General features: G+C 47.2%; 1 protein-coding gene across 1 annotated transcript in view; it reads left to right on the top strand.

Moving 5' to 3' along the window:
• The window catches only part of LOC137427252 (cytochrome P450 2J2), a 129,366-nt gene that overhangs the window by 77,535 nt on the left and 26,953 nt on the right, over positions 1–24,878 (top strand). The window contains exons 7-8 of the mRNA XM_068116622.2: positions 19,746–19,887; positions 20,011–20,198. Coding sequence (XP_067972723.2) covers positions 19,746–19,887; positions 20,011–20,198 — 330 coding nt within the window. The remainder of the gene's footprint in view (positions 1–19,745; positions 19,888–20,010; positions 20,199–24,878) is intronic.

Here is a 24,878-nt window from a genome sequence, read left to right on the forward strand (position 1 = left end):
GCAGCCGCGGCACGAACAGTTAACAAAGACTAACCCGATCCTGAACATTGGCCAAATCGTGCCACAGGTATTCAATGGGGAAAAGACAAAGACGACAGATGTGAAGAAGAAGAAGACGAAGGCAAAAGGTTGGAAATACGACTATTATTTATTATTACTATTTACACAATGAAAGAAACCAAGGAAGAAGGAAGGATAATAAAATAATGTAGAAAGGGGGACGGACCAGAAGGACACAGTGCAATTTCTAGCTTACCTATAAACAGTCTTACTTAACCCAGGACAGAACAAACAAAACAAACTCACGTACACAAGAGGATAGAATGGCAGGAATGGTTTGGAGGGATGAGCAGGTGGAATCACAGGGCGCAGCAATCAGGTCCACTCCGGGCGGAAAGCGAGGAGCCGGCAGCTCCTTGTATTCGGCTTTACACCGCACACCGGCAGGGTCACTCGCTGCCCCGCCAGGGTTTCATGCGGCTGGTTGAAACGGGGCTGGTTGCAGCGGCTCTCTGCAGAAATCAGCTGGGTCACGCATCTGCCGTATCTCTGACGCAACTCAACTTGTCAAAAGGCTTTCCGTATCTCTTCTTTCAGCCACCAACAACCAACTCTTGACCACCAACAACCAACTCTTGACCACCAACAACCAACTCTTGACCACCAACAACCAACTCCTGACCACCAACCACCAACTCCTGACCACCAACCACCAACTCCTGACCACCAACCACCAACTCCTGTTCTGACGCATGCGCACCCGTTTTATAGCGCGCCTCGACGTCTTTCCGCGAGCTCTCTGGGCACGCCTACCGGGTCGCTACTGCAGTGCCGGTTGGCTCGCACGGCCTCTTTTGGCTCCGCCCTTGATGACGAGGGGCGGCCATCGCCCTGGATTCGGCGGCTCCTCCCCCTTCTTCTCCGAGCCCACCTCGTGGCTAATGGAGTCGCGGTGAAAACCGCCCAGCAGCTGCGGCGAAAACCCAAGCCCGAAGAAACAGCGGACTGCAGCAAACCGCGCAGAGGAATTTAGTAATGTGGCTGACAAAAGGGGAATCCAATGGAGGTTCTGGGGAAATTGAAAGGGGATACTACCTTATTCCACTTCGGTGCAATGCAGTATTAGTTAATGGACGACATAGCCTTAACCTAATACACACAATAAGGAAATAACTACCAACAAGGAGGAAATCTATGATTTGGCTACGTGATGGTATATGACCTAACTAAGGGACGCCCTTTGACCTTCATACACAACAACTGGAGGAAGGAGGGTGACATTTTACCACAATAAAAAAAAAACACAATTCTCATATCCACAACAATATATATACACAAAGAATTAAGTTAAGCACCCCCCCCGTTTTTTTACAACCTCGCACATTACAAGTTTGTTGTCGTCAAAACAGTGTAATATACCCATGATATTGCTATATTTTCTGGAGAAGTGATATTATGGTCACATAAAAACATAACAATCATGCCGTTTTCAATATTATATTCTGAATAATTTAAGGTGAAAATTTTTGGGAATTTTAGGCATATTTTCACCTCAATTTAAGTATGGAGCTATAGGTCCATCACGGACAGTGTGGATGACGTTTATGTTTTCTAACGTACAGTCATTGTTCTGAGAAGACCTCTAGCGATCTTTGCGTCAATAACGTGTGTAGGACCCACGTGATCGGATCACTGACTCAACCAATCACTTTTTTTCACTTTGATCACTCAATTTCATCAATGGATAATTGCTAATGTCATACCAATCATTATTTGATCTCACATACCTTAGAATATATGCCAATGTATACATATACACAAAGAATATATATTAGGGGGTGCTTACCTTAATTCGTTGTGTAGGGGTGCTTAACTTAATTCTTTGTGTATATATATATATATATATATATATATATATATATATATATATATATATATATATATATATATATTGTTATGGATATGAGGATTGTGTTTTTTTTATTGTTTTTTATTATTATTGCTTTATTCTGGACCCTCCTTACTCCAGTTATGTATAAAGGTCAAAGGGCGTCCCATAATTAGGTCATAAACAATCACGTCAGCCAATCATAGATTTCCCCCTTGTTGATAGTTATATCTTTATTATGTGTATTAGGGTAAGGCCTTGTCTTCCATTAAGATGACACTCCATTGCACCAAGTGAAACGAGATAGATCCCCTTTCATTCCCATTCCCAAAATCTCCATTTCCAGCTACATCCCCTCCAAGTCTCCATTGCCAACTGCACTGGGCAGTTTGCCAGGTTTGTTACAGCGGTGGGTTGCTGATTTCGCCCCAAAGCCGCCATTAAGCATGTGCTCAGCTCGGGGAAGAAGGGCGTGCCCGCCCATCGTCATCAAGGGCGGAGCCAGAGGGCCGTGCCGACCAATCAGGGCCGAGGCGAGCTGACCGATGGGCGTGTCCTGAAGGCCGGCGGCTTGATCGCCTGAGGCGCTATAAAAGCGCGCGCGCAAGAAGCAAGGTGGTTGTTGAGTTGTGTGGTTGGACCAGATGAGCTTTGACAAGACGAGAGAGATGAGTCCTGAAAAGAGCACGTGACGTCCACACAGCCGCAGCAGCAGTACCCGCCACAGTAGCAACAACAGCAGCTTGGGGGGGCCTTGACGGCAGTTTACGAGCAGGACCGCGAAGGAACGGCGGCTGCTAAATGCGCCGATAAATGCGCCGATCGTGCTGCAGTACCCGTTGGACCTTCCTCTCCCTCCAGCCATCCACCTCCTGCCTTTCCATCCTTTTGTGTACGTGAGTTTGTTCTGTGTGTCTTGTCCCTGGGTTAATTAAGACTGTAGGTAAGCTAGCGTTACACTGTGCCTCTGAATTCTTCTGTAAATTATTTTCTTATCTTTCCTTCTTCCTTGGTTACTTTGAGCGTGTAAATAATAAGAATAAATTTAGTAGTATTTCCAACTTTTTGTTTTCTTCTTCTTCTTCTTCTTCTTCTTCAAATCCGTGTCGCTTTTGTCTCTTCCATATTGAATATCTGTGGCGCGATCCGGCCAACGTTCGGGAATCGGGTTAGTCGTGGCAACTGTTCGGCCGCGGTGCCATCCGCTCGGCAAACACAACATCTTATCCGCGGTCTGTAACATTTGGTGTCGGCACGGGATTCCACAGGAGCTGCACACCGATCAGGGACGAAATTTTGAGAGCCAATTATTAAAAGATGTGTGCAGACTCCTGTCATTTCGGAAAACCAGAACCACGCCCTTGCGGCCACAATCTGACGGGATGGTGGAAAGGTTCAATCGAACATTGATCCAACAACTGGCATTGTTCACCACCACCCGTCAGGATGACTGGGACGAACATCTCCCGTACTTGTTGATGGCCTACCGAACCAGCCAGCACGGGGCCACCGCATGCAGTCCAGCGTTGCTTATGTATGGGCGGGAGTTACGGGCTCCCGCCGACTTGCTATGCGGTCCCGTGCCAGACACCACGGATACACCGCCGAGGGAGGGTTACGCACGTCACTTGGAGGAAGGCATGGAGCGGGTCCATGCCTTCACCCGCCGCCAGCTCCATCTGGCGGGGGCCAAGATGAAGCGCAGGTACGACGACCGGAGCCAGGGGAGTCAATACGCTCCGGGGATGAAGATTTGGTTCTTTAATCCGCAGAGGTGGAAGGGCAGGTGCCCAAAACTCACCTCCCCCTGGCAAGGCCCGGGAGTCGTCCTGTCGCAAGTCTGCGACGTGGTCGTTAAGATCAAAATGGGGCCACGGGCCCTCCCTCGGATCGTCCATGCCGACCGGATAAGACCTTATGCCGGCGAGCAGGCGCCCTCATGGATCGCCTCGGCTCTACATGCCGAGGCAGGACCCAGTACCTCTTGCGACGGGGGCTCGTAGCGTCAGAGGACTGGGGGGATGGTAGTGGGAGATGCCCGATGTGGTGGGATGGCAACTCTGTCATCCCTCACAGCGGGGGCAAAGGATCACTAGTTTTATGGGGTTTATGGCAGTGAAAACTAGCCCGGGAGGGTTAGGATATAATGATAGGGATCTAGAGAAGATGACAATAGGTAACGTTAAGATTAGGTAGTGACAATGATACCTGGAATGGGGACGCAGGTAGGTTAGTGTGGATGATAATGACGTGGTATGTGCTTAGTTTAAAGGGAAGACGGGGAGCACTAAGTTAGCAGGGCAACAGGTAGATTAGATGATGCCGTGTGAGTGTTGGAGGTGTATTCAGAAGTGTATTGTGAAAAGTGTGTGGTTAAAAGGTGTGATTGCACAGGTGTGCAACTGAACAGGTGTATGGAGCAGTGTATGAGTGAGTGATAGTGATGTGAGTTGTGCTGACCAAATGGTCCAGGAAGGAAGGAGGGTGCAGGTGGCACCAGGTGTGATTGCACAGGTGTGCAACAACAGGTGTATGGAGAATGGTTGTGTGAAATACATGGAGTGTGGAATACATGGAGTATGGAATATATGGAGTATTGGAATGGATGGACGTGGAGTGAGTATGGTGGAAACTATGGAGTGGAGTGGAGTGGATGGTGCGAAGGTGTGAATGGGGGAAGGATGGACCCCCATCACAAATACCTGGGGAGGGTAGTGTAAGTGTTAGGTAGAGGGTATATGTAAATTGTGGTTGGATATTGGCATCTGTGGTGCGGGTGAAAGAATGGTATTTGGATGGGTGCATTAGTGTTGTGGAAATGGCTGGGCGTGTAGCCTGTTAGTGTGTGTAGTTGGTTTGGGCACTCCACCACTGTGAGGATGTCGGCCAGGTGAGGCCGCAGGTGGGCTCTGGGAGCCGGTAGAGTTGTTGTGGATGGGGCCCGAGCATCCGGAGGACGGACCCGGGTAGCCCAGTGCCAGAGGGCACCGAGGGGTGACAGAGCCAGGAGGGGCCTTCCCCAGTTAGATAGGTTAGGGTGAGGAGCTAGGTAAGCTCGGGTGGCAACTGCAGTGGTGGAGGTGTGCAGGTGGGTAGGCCTGCTGGGAGAGCTACACGCCCCAGTCCTGAAATTGTGCAAGGGCACAGGGAGTTGCATCGGGGGAGTGAGACCCCAAATTGAGAAGCACCACAGTTTGGTCAATGGGAATTGGTTTTTAGAACCCATAGTGTAAGTTGGCCAATGGATTGGCAGGGAAAGACCCCGGGTCGTGTAAAGTGTGTTAATGTCATTTAGAGGATAGTTAGGATTGAAGTCTCCTCGCACCATCTACATCCACTCACCTGGGATGACGTACCTCCACACCATGCCATGTTTTATTATTTTTATTGTGCAGATGTTTGAAATGTAAGACGCATCATGACGTGGGTGTGACATTGTGCTGATATTCCATCTCTTCCTCCTTATGAGGATTGATGATGAATTGGGTGATGGCAAATTTTGGCTAGAGGGATTGTGGTGACGAATTTGGTATAGGGGAAATATGGGGAAGATGTGACAGTAGCGACGAATTTGTAAAGGTGTAGATTTTGTACATTTGGGGTAAGGGCAAGGGTAGTGTAGGTGACGGGGGGGTGACGTACGGTAGGTACGAGCTTTCTCACTTCGTTCTCCGTACGCACTTCACCTTGCATTGCCTTATTGATGTGTACCCTTGTGACCTTACCCCTCGCTCATCTGTCTTTCCCCCCTTTGTCTCCTACATGAGGACCTGTGCGCCACTGGGCGCCGAGGGGAGCATGCGTGAGTCCGCCATTGTGCGCCCGGAACTCCCAGAACCAGCTGTCTGCATCGATGCACCACACTATGGACCACATGTCTATGGCTGAGCACCACTTATGGACCCCGTGGGTTGGGGCATGGCCCCTCTGCTGGAACCGGCCCTGAAGGCCCGAAATCTTGCTGGCGGACCTTGGCCACAGGGCACCGATGCCCCACAGGTGAACCATACATAGTCGGCCCCTGTAGGCCATAAAAAAAAAAAAATGGACACGTTTGGTGCGAGTTGTAATACAAATAGGCCGCCAGCAAAAGAAAACGACAACATCTGGAAGAAAGCAAATAGCCAGCAGAGGGAGCCGAAGAGCAAGAGACCACCAGCAGGGTTAGGGGTTGTTTGGTTATTTTTATTCATTGAACAATGATGACTGTGCACCGATTGGTGCTTGAGGGTGTTTTGGTGCGTTTATGGGTGCTTTCATGGTGCATTGATGCAGAGCAGACTGTCTCCCCCCCCCCAGAAAGAACAATCACAGGTCCTGGGTTAGTATTGTAAATAAAAGCAGAGCCATTGTAAATAATGCTCCCCACCGTCAGTGTATAGTTTGAAGACCATTCCGCAATTCGGTTAGCTGTGGGCGTGAGTCTGTTAGGTAGGGTGCAATGGAACAGCGGGACATATTTATTTATGTTTTAAAACTGTCGCACTCAGGGTCAGGTTAAAAGTAGAGGGAACTACACCTACGTGTCACACTAAGTTAAAGTTATAGGCCCGGGACGTGCCTAAGAGGAGGAGGGTGCAGTGTTATGGATATGAGGATTGTGTTTTTTTTATTGTGTTTTTTATTATTATTGCTTTATTCTGGACCCTCCTTGCTCCAGTTATGTATAAAGGTCAAAGAGCGTCCCATAATTAGGTCATAAACAATCACGTCAGCCAATCATAGATATCCCCCTTGTTGATAGTTATATCTTTATTATGTGTATTAGGGTAAGGCCTTGTCTTCCATTAAGATGACACTCCATTGCACCAAGTGAAACCAGATAGATCCCCTTTCATTCCCATTCCCAAAATCTCCATTTCCAGCTACATCCCCTCCAAGTCTCCATTGCCAACCGCACTGGGCAGTTTGCCAGGTTTGTTACAGCGGTGGGTTGCTGATTTCGCCCCAAAGCCGCCATTAAGCATGTGCTCAGCTCGGGGAAGAAGGGCGTGCCCGCCCATCGTCATCAAGGGCGGAGACAGAGGGCCGTGCCGACCAATCAGGGCCGAGGCGAGCTGACCGATGGGCGTGTCATGAAGGCCGGCGGCTTGATCGCCTGAGGCGCTATAAAAGCGCGCGCGCAAGAAGCAAGGTAGTTGTTGAGTTGTGTGGATGGACCAGATGAGCTTTGACAAGACGAGAGAGACGAGTCCTGAAAAGAGCACGCGACGTCCACACAGCCGCAGCAGCAGCAGCCACCACAGCAGCGACAACAGCAGCTTGGGGGGCCTTGACGGCAGTTTACGAGCAGGACCGCGAAGGAACGGCGGCTGATAAACGCGCCGATCTTGCTGCAGTACCCGTTGGACCTTCCTCTCCCTCCAGCCATCTACCTCCTGCCTTTCCATCCTTTTGTGTACGTGAGTTTGTTCTGTGTGTCTTGTCCCTGGGTTAATTAAGACTGTAGGTAAGCTAGCGTTGCACTGTGTCTCTGAATTCTTCTGTAAATTATTTTCTTATCTTTCCTTCTTCCTTGGTTACTTTGAGCGTGTAAATAGTAAGAATAAATTTAGTAGTATTTCCCACCTTTTTGTTTTCTTCTTCTTCTTCTTCTTCACATCCGTGTCGCTTTTGTCTTTTCCATATTGAATATCTGTGGCGCGATCCGGCCAACGTTCGGGAATCGGGTTAGTCGGGGCAACTGTTCGGTCGCGGTGCCATCCGCTCGGCAAACACAACATCTTATCCGCGGTCCGTAACAATATATATATATATATATATATATATATATACACAAAGAATTAAGTTAAGCACCCCCCCCCGTTTTTTTACAACCTCGCACATTACAAGTTTGTTGTCGTCAAAACAGTGTAATATACCCATGATATTGCTATATTTTCTGGAGAAGTGATATTATGGTCACATAAAAACATAACAATCATGCCGTTTTCAATATTTTATTCTGAATAATTTAAGGTGAAATTTTTTGGGAATTTTAGGCATATTTTCACCTCAATTTAAGTATGGAGCTATAGGTCCATCACGGACAGTGTGGATGACGTTTATGTTTTCTAACGTACAGTCATTGTTCTGAGAAGACCTCTAGCGATCTTTGCGTCAATAACGTGTGTAGGACCCACGTGATCGGATCACTGACTCAACCAATCACTTTTTTTCACTTTGATCACTCAATTTCATCAATGGATAATTGCTAATGTCATACCAATCATTATTTGATCTCACATACCTTAGAATATATGCCAATGTATACATATACACAAAGAATATATATTAGGGGGTGCTTACCTTAATTCGTTGTGTAGGGGTGCTTAACTTAATTCTTTGTGTATATATATATATATATATATATATATATATTGTTACGGACCGCGGATAAGATGTTAATGGATTGCCGAGCGGATGGTGGCCACGGCCCGAACTATTAACAATGACTAAGACCCGATTCCTTAAACGTGGGCCAAATCGTGCCACAGATATTCAATTTGGAAAAGACAAAGACGACGGATGTGAAGAAGAAGAAGACTCTTAGCTCTTTTACGAGCCTCGATTCAGTATTTAAAAAAAAATAAAAAAATTAAAAAATTGAAATACGAATATAATTTATTACTATTTACAGGACCAAAATAAGCCAAGGAAGAAGGAAAGATAATAAAATAAAGACAGAAAGAGGGACGGACCAGAAGGACACTGAAAATTCTAGCTTACCTATTACAGTCTTAATACCCTGGACAGAACAAACAAAAGACGGACTCACGAATGGGGAATTTGCAGGCAGGAATGGAAGGACTGGAATGGTTTGGGACGGCAGAGAAGGGGAGGAAGGCACGGAGCTGGCTGGAGCTTGATCCCTCACGGGACGTCGGGCTGGACCTCGATGGCCGCCGATGCCACCGATCCTGTGGTGTGCGCGGGGTAACGGGTCAGAGCTGCCTGGTGGAGCCAACGCTGCTGGTGGGGGGTCTGGCATGACGGGTTCTCTCTCCCTCTCTCACAAACTCGCAGGACTCTCTTCAGGCTTGTCTGTGATCTGATCTCCTCCCTCCTCGACTCTCCTGGGGGCGTCTCCCTCGGGTTATATAAGCCCCACCCTTGACCCTTTTGCGAACCCTCCCCCAAACGTTCTCTCTCCGCCCTCTAAAGCCAATCCCTCGTTCTGGGTTGGTCGGCAAGGGCTGGTTCACTCCTCCCCTCTATGACGAGGTGGAGACACGCTTTTCTTCCCCGACCTTACCTCGTGGCTAATGGTGGTTTTGGGGCGATTTGAGCTAGCCCCAGCCAAAGGGCAGCAATGGCGAATGAAGAAAACCCCCAAATGCAGTTGGCAATTGCAGCAAACCTGGCAAACCTGGCACTTTGAAGATGCCATGTCGGAGGGATCTACCTTATTTAATGCAGTGCAATGGAGTGTCAAATTAATGGAAGACAAGGCCTTACCCTACTACACAGAATAAGGAAATAACTGTCAACAAGGAGGAAATCTATTATTGGCTACGTGGGTGCTTGTGAAATAACTACGGGCACGACCTTTGACCTTTATACAACAACAAATGGAGGAAGGAGGGTCCACAATAAAACAATTTAAAAAAAACACAATCCTCATATCCACAACAAAATATATATATATATGTATATATATACTGAAACGCAAAAGAAACTTACCACCTTTGAAACCTTTAAATATCAACGATAACACTGCGTGTAGTAAATGTGTGAACTTATTTGTGGACAATAGTGTCCTCACTGTCAGACAAAACGGTCATGGATGGTCACTTGAACCTTCAATGGTCACTTCATAGCACAGCTGTTGAACAGCCGTTTTGACTGTCAGTGATTAGCCAAAGGGTATGGGATGATTTTAATGAGCTACATGTGATGTCTTGATATTGGCTTTAAAAAGGCCAGTGCAAAATGGGCATTTTGACCGAAAAATTTGACCATTTTGACCAACTTCAAAAAGACCGAAAACACAAAAGAAACTTACCACCTTTGAAACCTTTAAATATCAACAATAACACTGCGTGTAGTAAATGTGTGAACTTATTTGTGGACAATAGTGTCCTCACTGTCAGACAAAACGGTCACGGATGGTCACTTGAACCTTCAATGGTCACTTCATAGCACAGCTGTTGAACAGCCGTTTTGACTGTCAGTGATTAGCCAAGGGGTACGGGATGATTTTTATGAGCCGCACGTGATGTCTTGATATTGGCTTTAAAAAGACCAGTGCAAAATGGGCATTTTGACCAAAAAATTTGACCATTTTGACCAACTTCAAAAAGACCGAAAACGCAAAAGAAACTTATCACTTGTTTGAAATGTAATAAAATTGTAACAGTTTAAAATAAAACAAACCAACAATTGCTTATTGAAACATTGGCATTTTATTGATGACATGTCAAGTTTTTGACCAAGATACACCATCTCATCAGTTTGTTCTACAGTACAGAACAGCACAGGGTGCAATGTCAGTCCCCTTTCAATAGCGTGTGTGGCCACCATTGTTTTGGATACAGGCAGTGCATCTTCGGCGTATACTGCCTACCAGTCTTTGGATGGATTGCTGCTGGATTCTGTCCCACTCAGTCCTCAATGTCTGAAGCAGCTCTGCCCGTGTCCTGGCCCTGCCAACTACGCGTCTCCCAAGCTCATCCCACAGGTGCTCTATGTGATTCAGGTCAGGGGAGAGCGCAGGCCACTGCATGGTGTTAATGTTCTCGCCTTGGAGAAATGCAGTGGTAAAGCGAGCAGCATGGGGACGAGCGTTGTCATGCTGAAAGGTTCTCAGTTCTGGGTGGTCTAGCAGGAATGGCAGCAGATGAGGTCGCAGGATGTTATCCACATACCGCTGGGCGTTAAGATTCCCATCCACAACCACCAGTGGCGTCCTGTACCGGCCTGATATGGCGGCCCACACCATCACACTTGGGCCACCCCACCTGTTGGCTTGACGCACGCAACAATCGGCATATCGCTCGCCAGTTCTTCTCCAGACACGCTCACGCCCATCAGGACTGTCCACACAGAACCTTGACTCATCGCTGAAAGCGACCTCGTTCCACTGCGCCAAGGTCCACCGGTGATGCTGCTGGCACCATCTGTCGGTTGCGGCAATGGGCAGCCGTTATCACGGGGCCTCTGTATGGTCTTCTGGCAGTCAGACCATAGTCATGCAGTCGTCTTCGTGCAGTATCATTGGAGATCCGTGGGTTTGCACGCCCCAGAGTTTCTGCCGCAGTGCGGGATGCTGGACGGAATCGATTTTGACTTCGGACCATCTGCCTGTCCTGCCTTGCAGTGGTGACTCTTGGCCTCCCTGATCGAGGTCTGTCATCTGCAGAGTTGTGGAGGGTGTCTCTGACCACCAGGGCCGATATCGTCTGGTGTGAACAGCCAAGGCGATGTGCCACCTCACGGTAGCTCAGTCCGCCTTGCAGCATGCCCAGGGCACGCTGCCGTTGATCCCTTGACAATCGTGGCATGTTGATTGAAATGCCCATTTTGCACTGGCCTTTTTAAAGCCAATATCAAGACATCACGTGCAGCTCATTAAAATCATCCCGTACCCCTTGGCTAATCACTGACAGTCAAAACGGCTGTTCAACAGCTGTGCTATGAAGTGACCATTGAAGGTTCAAGTGACCATCCATGACCGTTTTGTCTGACAGTGAGGACACTATTGTCCACAAATAAGTTCACACATTTACTACACGCAGTGTTATTGTTGATATTTAAAGGTTTCAAAGGTGGTAAGTTTCTTTTGCGTTTCAGTATATATATATATATATATATATATATATATATATATATATATATATATATATATATATATATATATATATATATATATATATATATATATATAGTGTAACGAATGTGGAAACGTTACAATGTGAACGTTACAAAAGTATGGTAACATCCTCGTAATGTAAATAATGGTCGCAGCCGTCCTAGTTAATTCCATGAAACTTACACGCAGGTCACGATATATCTTTTAAATAGTGTATTTCCTTATTCCATGTAGGCTAAATATGTGTTTCCCACTAGATTGACTTTGCATTGTATCAAACAAAATAAGCGTAGGCCCTTCCAATTTCCCCAAAACCTCCCTTCCAATTGCCTTCCGCATTTTGTGCGGTTTTCTTCAACCACCATTGGCCACGAGGTAGGGTTGGGGAAGAAAGGCGTGTCTCCACCTCGTCATAAGGGGGGAGGAGTGAGCCAGCCCTAACAGCCAATCAGCACCGCAGTGAGCGACCCGGTAGGCGTGCCCTCGGAGCCGGCGGCTTGATTTCGCCCGAGGTGATAAAAGCGACTAAGGGACTGCTTTACGAGAGGCCTTGGGAGATGACCTGGGGGATGAGCAAAGAGGCTGCACCAAGAGGAGCGGTGAGATGCGAAACGCTCCAAGCCAAAGAGGAGAGGTACTCGGCAAGGAAACCAGCTTTGGAGAGACGCGCTGAAAGGAGGGAGACGGCTCCACCACAAGAAGAGGAGCAGGTGTGCCGAACCAGCGCGTGACGTCTACCGCAGCGGATACACGACGGAGGGCTTTCCCGCCAAAACCGCGAGGAATTGCGAGCTGCTGCCTCCCGACTTTGCCTCCTTCTCAAGCAATCCACCTCAGGCCCTACCTGCCTGCAATATCCCCTGTGTAAGTGTGAACGTCCTGTCCTGCTCGTTGTCTTGGGGCTAAGTAAAAATGAATAGTGTAAGTTAACGATTCGCTGTGTTACTGCTTCTTCCATCCATTGCTTGTGTGTGTATAATAAATCTGTTCTTCCTCCGTATTCTTCTTCTTCTTCTTTTTCATTCTCTTTCGGTCGCTTTAGAGGTTTCCCGATTGAATATCTGTGGGGCGATCTGGTCAACGTCGGGTGGAATCGGGTTCTAATCGGGGAGTAACTGTTCGGACGCGGTTAAATACACCACCGCTCGGTCAATATAACATCTAAAACCGCGTCTGTAACAATATATATACATATATATATATATATATATATATATATATATATATATATATATTGTTGCGGATATGAGGACTGTATATTTTTTTGATTGTGTGAATTATTATTATTGTTTATTCTGCGCCTCCTGCCTCCGGAGCTGTGTAAAGGTCAAAGGGCATCCCATAATTAGTCCATAAAGCATCCACACCACAGCCAATCATAGAATACCCCTGTTCAATAGTTATATCTTATTATGTGTTTTAGGGTAAGGCTGTGTCTCCCATTAATTGAAATACTCCATTGCACCAGTGAAAGAGATAGATTCCCTTCATTCCCACTCCCAACACTTCCATTCCCCCCTTTTCGTCAATTGCAATTCGCATTGCCAACTGCATGTTGGGCGGTTTTCCCTTCATCCGCCATTGACCACGAGGCAGGGTTGGGGAAGAAAGGCGGGTCCCCACCTCGTCATAGAGGGGAGGAGTGAGTCAGTCCCACTCAACCAACCACGAACAAGGGGTTGGACTTGGAGAGGGTGTGGAGAGAAACATCGAGGAGGTTCGCGAAGGTTGAGGGGCGGGGCCTATATAACCCGCAGGCAGGGCGTGTCCAAGGCAGATGAGCTTTGACGGGATGAGCTACGACAAGAGCGGAGTGTGTGGTTTTTTTGGTCAGAGCTGGGTTGGTCGTCAGTGGTGGTCAGTGTTTGCGGAGAGTGGAGGGGTTGCGTTGAGTTGTCGGTGGTGAGGAAGAGTTGGACTAAGCAAGAGAGAGAGTCCTGGAGTTAGTAAGAGAGAGAACCCGTCACGCGAGAGAACCCGTCACGCCAGACCCCCCACCAGCAGCGTTGGCTTGGCTCCACCAAGCAGCTCCGACCCGCTACCCCGCGCACACGACAGGATCGGTGGCATCGGCGGCCGTCGAGGTCCAGCCCGACGTCCCGTGCGGGATCAAACTCCAGCCAGCTCCGGGCCTTCCTCCAGCCACCCACCTCCTGTCATTCCTGCCTGCAATTTCCATCCATTTGCGTACGTGAGTTTGTTTTGTTCGTGCTGTCCTGGGTAGTAACAATAAGTCTGTATAAGCTAAAGATTGCACTGTGTCACCTGCGTCTCATGTCCCTGTAAATAAACGTGACTGCTTGCTTCCTACTTATATGTGTAAATAATAAATCCAGTTACTCTTCTGTCCGTCTTCTCGTCTTATTCCTTTTCCTCTTGGCATTCGGTCGTTTTAGAGTTTTCCAGATTGGGCAGCCGCGGTGCGATACGGCCAAAGTTTGGGTGGAATCGGGTTCTAGTCGGGGAATAACTGTTCGGTCGCGGTCATACCAACCGCTCGGTCAAAATAACATCTTAACCGCGTCCGCAACAATATATATATACATATATATATATATATATATATATATATATATATATATATATATATATATATATATATATTGTTACGGATCTGTTACGACGACGCTCCCCTTGCAAAGGGGGGTTAACCCCTTGTCCTTTATACTGGTCGTCGCCGATCCTGAGGGTATGACGTCACGCCCGGTCAGTGCTGGGTAGGGTATTAGGCCTATCTGTCCTCTGACCTAAGTACCAGCGCCTTCCGGGACGCAAGGAAACACCCCCCGCCTGTGCCGCAGTGTAATTTGATTGGTTGCGCCGAGCGAAGCGAACTGCGGCGCGAGCCGTTTAACAATCACTAACCCGATTGCGGAGCTTTGGCCGAAATCGCACCACAGGAACTCAATTGGGAAATCACTAAAGCGATCGGATGTGAAGGAGGAACAGGTGTTTATTATTATTATTATTATTATTATTTACACAACCAAAGAAACCAAAGGAGAAGGAAAGAAACGAAAGTAATTTACAGAAGAAGAAGACACAGTGCAATCCTTAAAACAAGCTTAACTTATACCCCAGACAACACAGAGGACAGACGACGGGCAGACTCACACGAATGGGGGATGAAGGCAGGAACGACTGGCTGGAAGGAGAGAAGGTGGGACCACAGGGCTGATGAGGTTCAGGTCCGTGCAAACGGCAGGGCTGGAGGTGAGTGGCCGCCGACTCCACCGCAATCTGGTTCACATGGCGGCGTTGCTTCGCAGCAGCGCATCAAAGCTCTCCACAGAACTCTTTCCACAGAACTCTTTAGAACTGCTTGGTTCGTGCTCCCTCACTCATCTGGCTCCCTCAATCATCTGGCTCCCTCAATCATCTGGCTCCCTCAATCATCTGGCTCCATCAATCATCTGGCTTCCTCAATCATCTGGTGGTGGGGGCTGATGCAACCGGTTTTTATAGGCCACACCCTCGAATCTTTGCGAACCTCTCGATGTTCCTCTCTCCGCCCTCTCAAGCCCTGCCCACTGAGCCTTGATTGGTTAATCGGGGCTGGCTGACTCCTCCTCCTGATGACGATGGGCGGGCCATGCCCTTCTTCCCCGAGTTAGAGCACATGGCAATGGCGGCGAAGCAGTTGGTAATGCAGTTGGCAATGCAGTTGGCAATGCAGTTGGCAATGGAGCTTCTGGGGCCATTGAAAGGGGATCTATCTTATTTCATTTGGTGCAGCGCAAGGTCAACTAGTGGAGACACAGCCTTACCTGAGACATATAATAATGAGATAACTATTGAGGGAAGCCTATTATTTGCTACGTGATGCGATGGACTAACTAAGGTGCAAACAATTAACAGCCAATTAAGGGAGAAATGTACACGGGGGGGTTATTAGGGATTTTAATACTAAATTTGATAAAGTGAAGGTTCTAAAAACCATAACAATATATATATATATAGTTACGTTTGTTTGTGGGGAGTAGGGATACCTTAGTCCAGGTAGATTGTATAGGCAGTGCTCCGACTGTTGTGAAGAAGAAGAAACCCCATGTAATAATTTGGGATCCGGTAGACCACGTGTCGTGTAAATTTAACTTTGTCCCCATCAGAGGAGTGGGGCTTGTTCATTAGTGAGGGATGATGGGTAATTGATTCCTTGTTTGTAATTGCCTCTGTAATGTATGCCTTTGTTCTTTATGACACCACATGAGACACCTAGCCAGAAATCGTGCATTAAACACCAATTAAAATCCTACCGGAAGCCAGGCATGAAGCATTGTTGTGAATAACACCGACTTGGTGAGTGCACAGGACAGGCAGCTCCGTGGGGACACACCCAAAGAGCGGTGACTGGGCGGGGATTTGATTGGCACTGGCACTGGCACGGGTAAGATGGAACTCGCTGATAGGAGCAGAGACGGAGACGTGGCAAGATGACGTCAGAGCCACGCGTACAAAATAGTTGGAGTGGCGGACATTTTTCTTTCTTGGTTTGGGTCTGGTGGTGGATGGTCGTGTGCCGACGTCTTCTCGTCCCCTCTCGTTTCGGACTTTGTTGGTGAATAGGCACATTTCGGTCACTCTCTCAGCATTGCATTTTTATCTCTTCCACATCGACGTCCTGGTTCTTCTCTTGTAGATGTCATCGTAAACGGCTGTGCTAGGACATCTTGCTGGTGGTCATGAGGAGGAAGAGCCACGGACTGGGAACTGTGGTTTTCCTTGCAGACATCATGAGGACGGGCGCAGCTGGAAGAGCGAGCTGCATGCCTGCCCTTTCGCTTCGCGCCAATGAGCGCGGCCTAGTGAACGAGGGCGTACTGAGGCCTTCTTCCAGCCAAGGCCACGGTAGCCACGGTAGCCATGTCCGGATTGCACGCTCGGGGCCTGGACGATTCCTGGCGAGACACACCAGCCGAGTTGAGCGAAGTGCTCACTAAAATTACACGTATTTATTTTTAGTTCTTTTATCCCTTGTCTGTATTCGGGTCTGTCAGGGAACACTCCAATTAGGAAGTTAGTATTATATTGCAGTGTTTTATTTGGTTACCAGCATTTCGTTAAATAAACGGGTATTTTTGTACATTTTACTTTCGTGTTGTTTGAGTTAATTTATACAAGTGCGAAGACGTCAGGTGGAAACCATCCATGTAAGTTTGTTATCCTCCTTTCCCTCACGTGTAACGAAGGTCCACCATTAGATTGAAAGCCTTGGAGTTAAAGCTCGTTTGGTCATCCGTGTCACCCTGCGGTGTTCACTACAGGGTAGACACACGACAGCATGTATGTCATCTCCCAAACATGCGTAAGACCCTGCCTTTTGACCAAACTCTTCTTCTTTACTCTAAGACTCTGTCCATTCTGTTGAAAAGCTCTCATGGCTTTATTTTGTTTGCACCCTTCATTATCTAAAACATGTTGTAGTAGCAATATTTGTGTGCAAAAGCAATGTAATGTCCACACATTGACCACTTGTAAATATTTAATATCACTGGGAAAATACTCATTCAATTGACAAAAGGTTACAACAGAAATGCAGAGTCTAGCCGGCTTACACAGCAACAGGAACCACAAATCGGGTGAGTATTCTTCCTGAATTCAGCTGCCTTCACTCCATTTATCGTGACTGAGAACAAAGGATGAAACGGGTGGAAATGCCGGCCCACAACATCACACTGGGTCCTCCCCAATTATTGATCTGGCGAATACAGCATGATGCATACCTTTCCCCACCTCTGCGCCATACCCATTGACGACTCCACTGTTGCTGTGTCCAGCGGTGATGCTGCAGACACCATCTTAGTCTGTTCCGCCAATGCACTGCGTTCAACACTGAACCTCTGCAAGGACGTCATACCACAAGGCCCCGACTTCTCAAGCGCCTCCGCACAGTAGAGACACTGATGCGGTTCTTGTGGTGACCTTTTGTCACTGCAGCTGTTTGCGTCGCAGGGCGGAAACGATCACGAAGATGCTGCAGCACAATCCAGCGGTCTTGGTTTGGGGTGGTTACCGGTGGTCTTCCTCTTCATGGACCATCATTCACAGTTCCAGTTTCACCGTAATGCCTGGCCAGGTTAGAAATTGCAGGCTGTGAGCAACCAAGATGTTGGGCAATTGTTCGCTGGCTTACACCAGCCTCAAGCATCCCAATTGCCCGTAAACGTTGTTCAGATGTCAGGTGTGGCATCTGAATTTTCTTGTTGTTTTCCCTGTCAGAAGCCTCTAGAGTGACTATAGACAGCAGTAAATGAATGTCTAACCATGAGAACTGAAGGATTTCATTATGAGGGTCATTATTTAAAGGGAAAGATCCCCACACAGAACCACTCAAGCATGCCATTGTTGATCAACCAGGTGATTGAAGTGAAATTTCCATTACATAATCAGCCATTACAATTGAAGAAACATGTTTGTAAAGCTGCACATTTCAAAAAATGAAAGTGATTAAGTTTATTTTGATGTTCAGTTTATATTGTCGCATTCCTGGTGATTAAAATTGTCCAAGGAAATGGATTGCCAAACAAGCTTTAACTCCGAGGCATTCAGTTAAGATATAGTGGAGAATACGCGTGGGGGCAAGTGGGGGGAGAAGCCGGAGCGTGTACTTTCACGGATCCCACCGACAGTCTTCACCCTGTAATAAATCAACTCAAACAACGCGAGATTAAAATATACAAAAATAAACAGGTTTATTGAAGAAAATGCCGGTGACAAAGAAAACATTGTCAAATAACAATAAATTCCTAAATTGGAGTGCTCCCACACAGACTCAGTACACAGACAAAGGGAAATATAATGATATAAAAACAAAAGGTGTGGTTGGCACTTATCTGCGATCGGCTCCCAAATCTGGTCAGGAATTGTCTCAGGCCCATGTGTGAGTAATCTGGATGTTGGCGGGAAGAAGGCCTCAGTCCACTCTCGTATCACTACTCGCCTCGCCTGTCCACTCGCCGTTCCTGCTTGGAAACCCGCGGTTCTCAGGCCTTGGCTCTTCCTCTTCACGACCACTAGTAAGGTGTCGGCACACGATCGCTCGCGATGGTGTCCAACAAAAGAAGGGGGCGAGAAGATGTCGATGCCGAGAGACACAATGTCAATGCTGGGAGAGAACAAAACGTGCCTAAAAGTCTAAAACGAGAAGGCGCAAGAGGGACAAATGTCGGTCAGAGCGTTCTTTTAACGTCCAGGCTCTGACGTCATCTCAACACATCTCCGTGACGTGATTCTCGCTGGGTGTCTAGTGCGGTGTCATGAGGAACAAAGGAATAAATTAGAGGTAATTACAAACAGGGGATTAATTTACCCATAATCCCTCGCTAATTAACAAGCCCCACATCTCATGATGGGGACGCATATACAAGCTTAACCTGACACACGGTCTACCAGATCCCTACTTATGGTAGATCAAGGTGGTTCTTCTTCTTCACGACTGTCGGAGCACACCACCTATGCATTCTACCTGGATTAAGGTATCCATACCCCCCTCAAACATAACAATATGTACTAAATATATACATGCATCCTTAATATAATTAACCATTCTTCTACAAGATTCTTATAAACTAACGCAGATTAAGATTCATCAAATTATTACAGAACTATTTTTATCACCACATCTAATATTAATGTTCTTCTCATGAACAATACTTTGGACATTGGTACCTTCATGAGGATTTTTATGAGAATAGACTCGAAAGGACATCTGTCATTATAATACATATCATTTAACTGTCTTGATAATTAAAAGGACAATGGATAAATTTCAATTGAGATGCCATTGATAACTCGCTTACTCCTGAGGATAGACATCTCATAAACACTTTAGAAGTTTTACACTTCTACAATGTCTATCATAGAGATCTTGTGATTGCTCCATCCCCAGACAGGGCACACTGAAATTGTCATGTGTACAAAATTTACTGGAAACCAATGACTTTGTAAAAAGTACAAGCAAACATATTTTCAAAAGTGTCGCACTAAAAATATTCACTGAAGAATAGGAGGATTGGGAATAAACGGAAAGCATTTTGTTTTTTTTAACCTTTTGAATTTTTTTATCAGGGATCCATGAATACTCAAGAAATCTTCAGTGAACAAAATCTGATCGCAGTGGTGAATGACTTGTTTGTTGCCGGCACAGAAACAACATCGACGACGCTTCGATGGGCATTTCTCTACATGATGGCCTACCCTGATGTCCAAGGTAACATGGAATGACTAAATATTTGATCCCAATAATTTACAAGTTGTCGATAAAAGAATTGTTGCTGTGGTGTTGAATTTTTTGTTTATTTTGGTAGACAAAAGTTTTTTTTTTTCATGACAGAAAAATGTTGGAAGGAGATCAATAAGGTAGCAGGTACCGATGCTTTGCTGAGCATGGACTTGCGTTCTAGTATGCCATATGTTGAAGCCGTTCTGCATGAAGTCCAACGAATGTCGGACATTGTCCCATTTGGTGTCGGACATTATACCACCCACGACATCACCATCAACAATTATCATATTCCAAAGGTGGGATTATATGATCTCTACTTGAAGGTATTTGCATAGTTTTACATCTCATTGCAACTCTGTTTGTAGGCCAAGTGGTACATCTCATTGCAACTATATTTGTAGGCCATGTGACATTACCTCCGCCACCGAAGGCAGATGGAGGTTGAGTTTTCACCTCTGTGTGTCTGGTTTTTTTTAGCTCACGTGGAACGAAGTTCAGGGGAGCTTATGTGATGGCGCGTCGTCAGTCCGTCCGTCCGTAAACACTTGAAACTTCTTCTCCGAAACCGCTGATGAGATTGCAACCAAATTTGGCACAAATGATATTTGTTATGTTGTGACTAAAGTTTGTTCACGGCATTAGAAACGTCGGGGTTTAAGGGGGGTTTACCGGGGGGTCAAAGTGGGTCCAGGTTTGACCCCCTCCCCCAAAATAGGAATTTGATTTTTCTTCTGAAACGACACTATTTCGATGAAACATGACCACAACCTTCATCACCTGTGATGTACCGAAGATTGTTCATGGCACTAAGAAAATGGAAGTCCAAGAGGGTCTACGGGGGGATCAAGATGGGTCCAGGTTTGACCCCCCCCTTCCCCCCCCCCCCCCCCCCAAATAGATATTTGCTTTCATCTCTGAAACTACACACACTATTTCGATGAAACTTCACCACAACCTTCACCACCCTTGATGTTCCAAAGTTTGTTCATGGCATTTAAAAAATCTGCCCCTTTGGGGGTTTATGGGGGTTGCCCCCAAAATAGGTATTTGCTTTCTTCTCAGAAACTACACATGTAATTCTGATGAAATTGACCACAACCTTAATCACCTGTGTTGCACCAAAGTTTGTTCCTGGCAATTAAAAAAAAAGGGCGCTTGCCTCCCAAAATAAGTATTTGCCTTTTTCTCTCAGAACCTACACAAGCAATTTCGATGAAACTTTTTTTTTTTTTTTTTTTTTTTTTTTTTGTATACAAGATCGAGGCTCGTGAAAGAGCGAACATTAATTACACAGAAAGACAAACCGACACATAAAACATATAACATAGGGAGCGGTAGACAAGATGGGGAGAGAGGGGGAAGGACACAAACACAACATTTGAGAGCAGGGACCGAGAGACATGGAGACATCGAGAGATCTGAGAGAGGGCGAGGGCTTTGGGGGGGGGGGGGGGAAGGGGGCAGTGGGAGAGGTATAAAACATATGGACACTGCCAGGACTTCCAGGAAAGAAGTTGGAATTTCAAACAAGGTGGATCTGGGGTGAATTAGCAGGGGTAGAAAAGATCAAGGTTTTGGATGGGGGAAGATAAGAGATGGTGGTGAACAGCTGTTTTAAAGACCTGGAGGGAGGAGTGGGATTGAAGGGAGTGAGGGAGTTTGTTCCAGAGGCGGGAGAAAAGAGGAATGAAAGAGTGAAGGTGAGCGGAGAGCCGAGATTTCGGCAGTTTAACCATCAGAGGGTTGCTGGCAGATCTTGTGCGACCTGTAGGAATATTTGGGGGACAGAGCACAGAGAGAGCTGGGGGTGCAAGGCCGGAGAGGAGTCGGTAGAAGACAGAAAGACCACCTACCTGCCTGCGGTGAGTGAGTGAAAGGCCCTCAGAGATAGCTTCATCGCGGGAGATTCCAATAATTCTGAAAGCTTTGGTTTCAACAGCGTGAAGCCGAGCTAGGTGTGAGGCAGGAGCACCGGCCCATAGGGGAGAACAGTATTCCATTGAGCTGCGGATGAAAGCCTTGTATGTGGTGAGGAGCTCAGGTGTGCCGAGGAAGGACTTCGCACGACGGAGGATGCCCAGTCGGCGACTGGCTTTGGAGGCCAGCTTGGAAATGTGGTTTTCCCAAGAAAGATCATGGCAGATAGTGAGACCCAAAATCTTGAGCGACAGAACTTCTTGGAGAGGATTGTTGAGAAAGTAGATGGGAGGGTTGTCCAGTCGATCTTTTCGGAGAGACATAGTAAGAGTGTGAGATTTGTCAGGATTGAAAGACATGTTCCACTTGTTTGACCAGTCTGTGATTTTGTCCAGGTCTTCAGAGAGTGAGGAGGCAGCAGACTGCCGATCTGAGGGAAGAGGAATGGAGCGGCAGAGAGTGGAGTCATCAGCAAAGAGATAGAGAGGATTTTCGAGAGAGTCAGAGAGATCATTGATGAAGACCAGAAAAAGCACGGGGCCCAGAACACTGCCTTGGGGAACTCCAGCCTGAACAGGAAGAGGAGATGAGAGAAACCCATTCAGGGCCACACGTTGACGACGACTAGAGAGGAAGTCCGCCAGCCATGCGTGGAGATTTCCATGGATACCAAAGGAGGAGAGTTTGGTGAGCAGAGCGGGGTGCCAGACCGTGTCGAAGGCATGTGATATGTCGAGGGAGACAGCTCTAATTTCCTGTTTGGCATTGAGGACCTCCATCCATTGTTGAGACAGCAGAAGCAGCATGTCCAGAGTAGAGTGACCTGGTCTGAAACCAAATTGATGATCAGAGATCAAGCCATTGGAGAAGAGGAAAGATTTCATATCAGAAGCAATGATGGATTCCATGACTTTGCTGATAATTGGGAGAAGGCTGATTGGTCTGTAGTTGCTAGGATCTGTTTTTGCACCTTTTTTGTGCAAAGCGGTGATGTTGGCTGATTTCCAAGCAGATGGCAGTTGACCTTGAGCAAAAGAGAGGGTGAAGAGAACAGAGAGAGGGTGAGATAGAGCAGCAGAGCAGCAGCAGAGCAGAACTTCACCACAACCTTCATCATCCGTAATGTACCAATGTTTGTTCAAGGCATTATAAAAGTTGTGGTCTGAGGAGGTACACGGGGTGGGAGGAGGGGGAAATTCCCCCCCCACCCCCCAAAATTGTTCAAAGTCTTATGATTATGTTCGTATGATTCTACACGCTGCCCTGTCTTCAAGCAACCACTGAAATTGGTTTAAAATACATTTAGGCAGTGCAGTATACTGTTTATTCCACCAGGTGAGTGCCAGGTGTATTGCCCCTATTTTTTGCATACAGAGTTGAGGATATTGTAAGAGCTAACACATAAAACACGAAAACATTAATGGACACATCAGTAGACAACAGGGACGTCGGTAGATCTGCGGAAGGGAGATGGCTGTGAGGGGGATGGGTGGAGGAGGGGTGCACGGTATAAAGCAAATGAACACTTCTAGGAATTTCAGGAAAGAAGTTGGAATTTCAAACAATGTGGATCTGGGGTGAATTAGCGGGGGTAGTAAAGATCAAGGTTTTGGATGGGGGAAGATAAGAGATGGTGGTGAACAGCTGTTTTAAAGACCTGGAGGGAGGAGTGGGATTGAAGGGAGTGAGGGAGTTTGTTCCAGAGGCGGGAGAAAAGAGGAATGAAAGAGTGAAGGTGAGCAGAGAGCCGAGATTTCGGCAGTTTAACCATCAGAGGGTTGCTGGCAGATCTTGTGCGACCTGTAGGAATATTTGGGGGACAGAGCACAGAGAGAGCTGGGGGTGCAAGGCCGGAGAGGAGTCGGTAGAAGACAGAAAGACCACCTACCTGCCTGCGGTGAGTAAGTGAAAGGCCCTCGGAGTTAGCTTCATCGCGGGAGATTCCAATAATTCTGAAAGCTTTGGTTTCAACAGCGTGAAGCCGAGCTAGGTGTGAGGCAGGAGCACCGGCCCATAGGGGAGCACAGTATTCCATTGAATGGAAACTGGGGAAACGAATTGATGGCATAGAAGGGAGTGTGCAAAACCAAATTACGGGCAGACTGGGGGAATTGGAGGATAAAGTAGAAACTAGAAGGGGGGAGATGGAAAAAGCCATAGGGGTGGCAAGTGAATCTATACGGACAGAATTAATGTCAAAAATAGAGGAGGGCGTGACCCAGGCTGTCCGAAAGGGGGAAGCGTTGGAGGGTCGAATTGATAAAGCAAATGGGGAAGGAAATTTGGAATGTGAGAGTTGTAATGAGGAATGTTTCCCACATTCTGGCCTGGTTGTTTATCGGGACCGTGTGGATGTCACAACACCCCAACCGGGGGATGAATTTGGAATTGTGCAGCACCAGGGCGGTGGTGCGGAGCAAGAGGGGGTAGAGTTTTTGGGGGTCCGTGCAATGGAGCCGGACCGGGTATTTATTGGGGATATTGATCAAAGCCTGGCGGGGCCAGAAATGATTTGTGGAAATGATGATGATGATGAGGATGATTTGACACAGCGACTGGGGACCTGGGACAGTCCCATGGAGGTAAAGTTTGACCAGGCCCAAAGGAGTCTGGGTAATGAGGTGAGTCGGTCCGAGGAGGTGGTTGGAATGACCGAGGGGACGCTCACCGAACACTGTGATTTGGAAACGGAGGCTCCAAAATTGGACAACCAGTTGGGGGAGTGTGTTGACTCCGGGCTGGATTCGGACATTGGAGAATCGGGAGATCGAGCCTCTGACGAGTTGGTCCCCATAGGGAATTTGGACCAGCTGCAGGGAGGGGCAGAACAACCGGTGGTAGAGGTTGTTACCTGCAGCCGCGGTTTGGCACAGGAAATGAAAATTTCTAAAAGGAAATTTAAAATTAAATTAAAATGGGAAATTGATTTGGAGCAGCCATGGTTGGGATTGGTCCCCGGGCTGCGGGATTTGGACAAGGAGAGGTCATGGGTGATGGCCTCGGGCAAAAGCTGCCCCTTTCAAAATTTGTTATGCCAGCCAGCTGGGGGGCTGTGCTGG

Source organism: Myxine glutinosa, chromosome 1 (assembly GCF_964187855.1).
Source record: "Myxine glutinosa chromosome 1, kmMyxGlut1.1, whole genome shotgun sequence".
NCBI classification, from domain to species: domain Eukaryota; kingdom Metazoa; phylum Chordata; class Myxini; order Myxiniformes; family Myxinidae; genus Myxine; species Myxine glutinosa.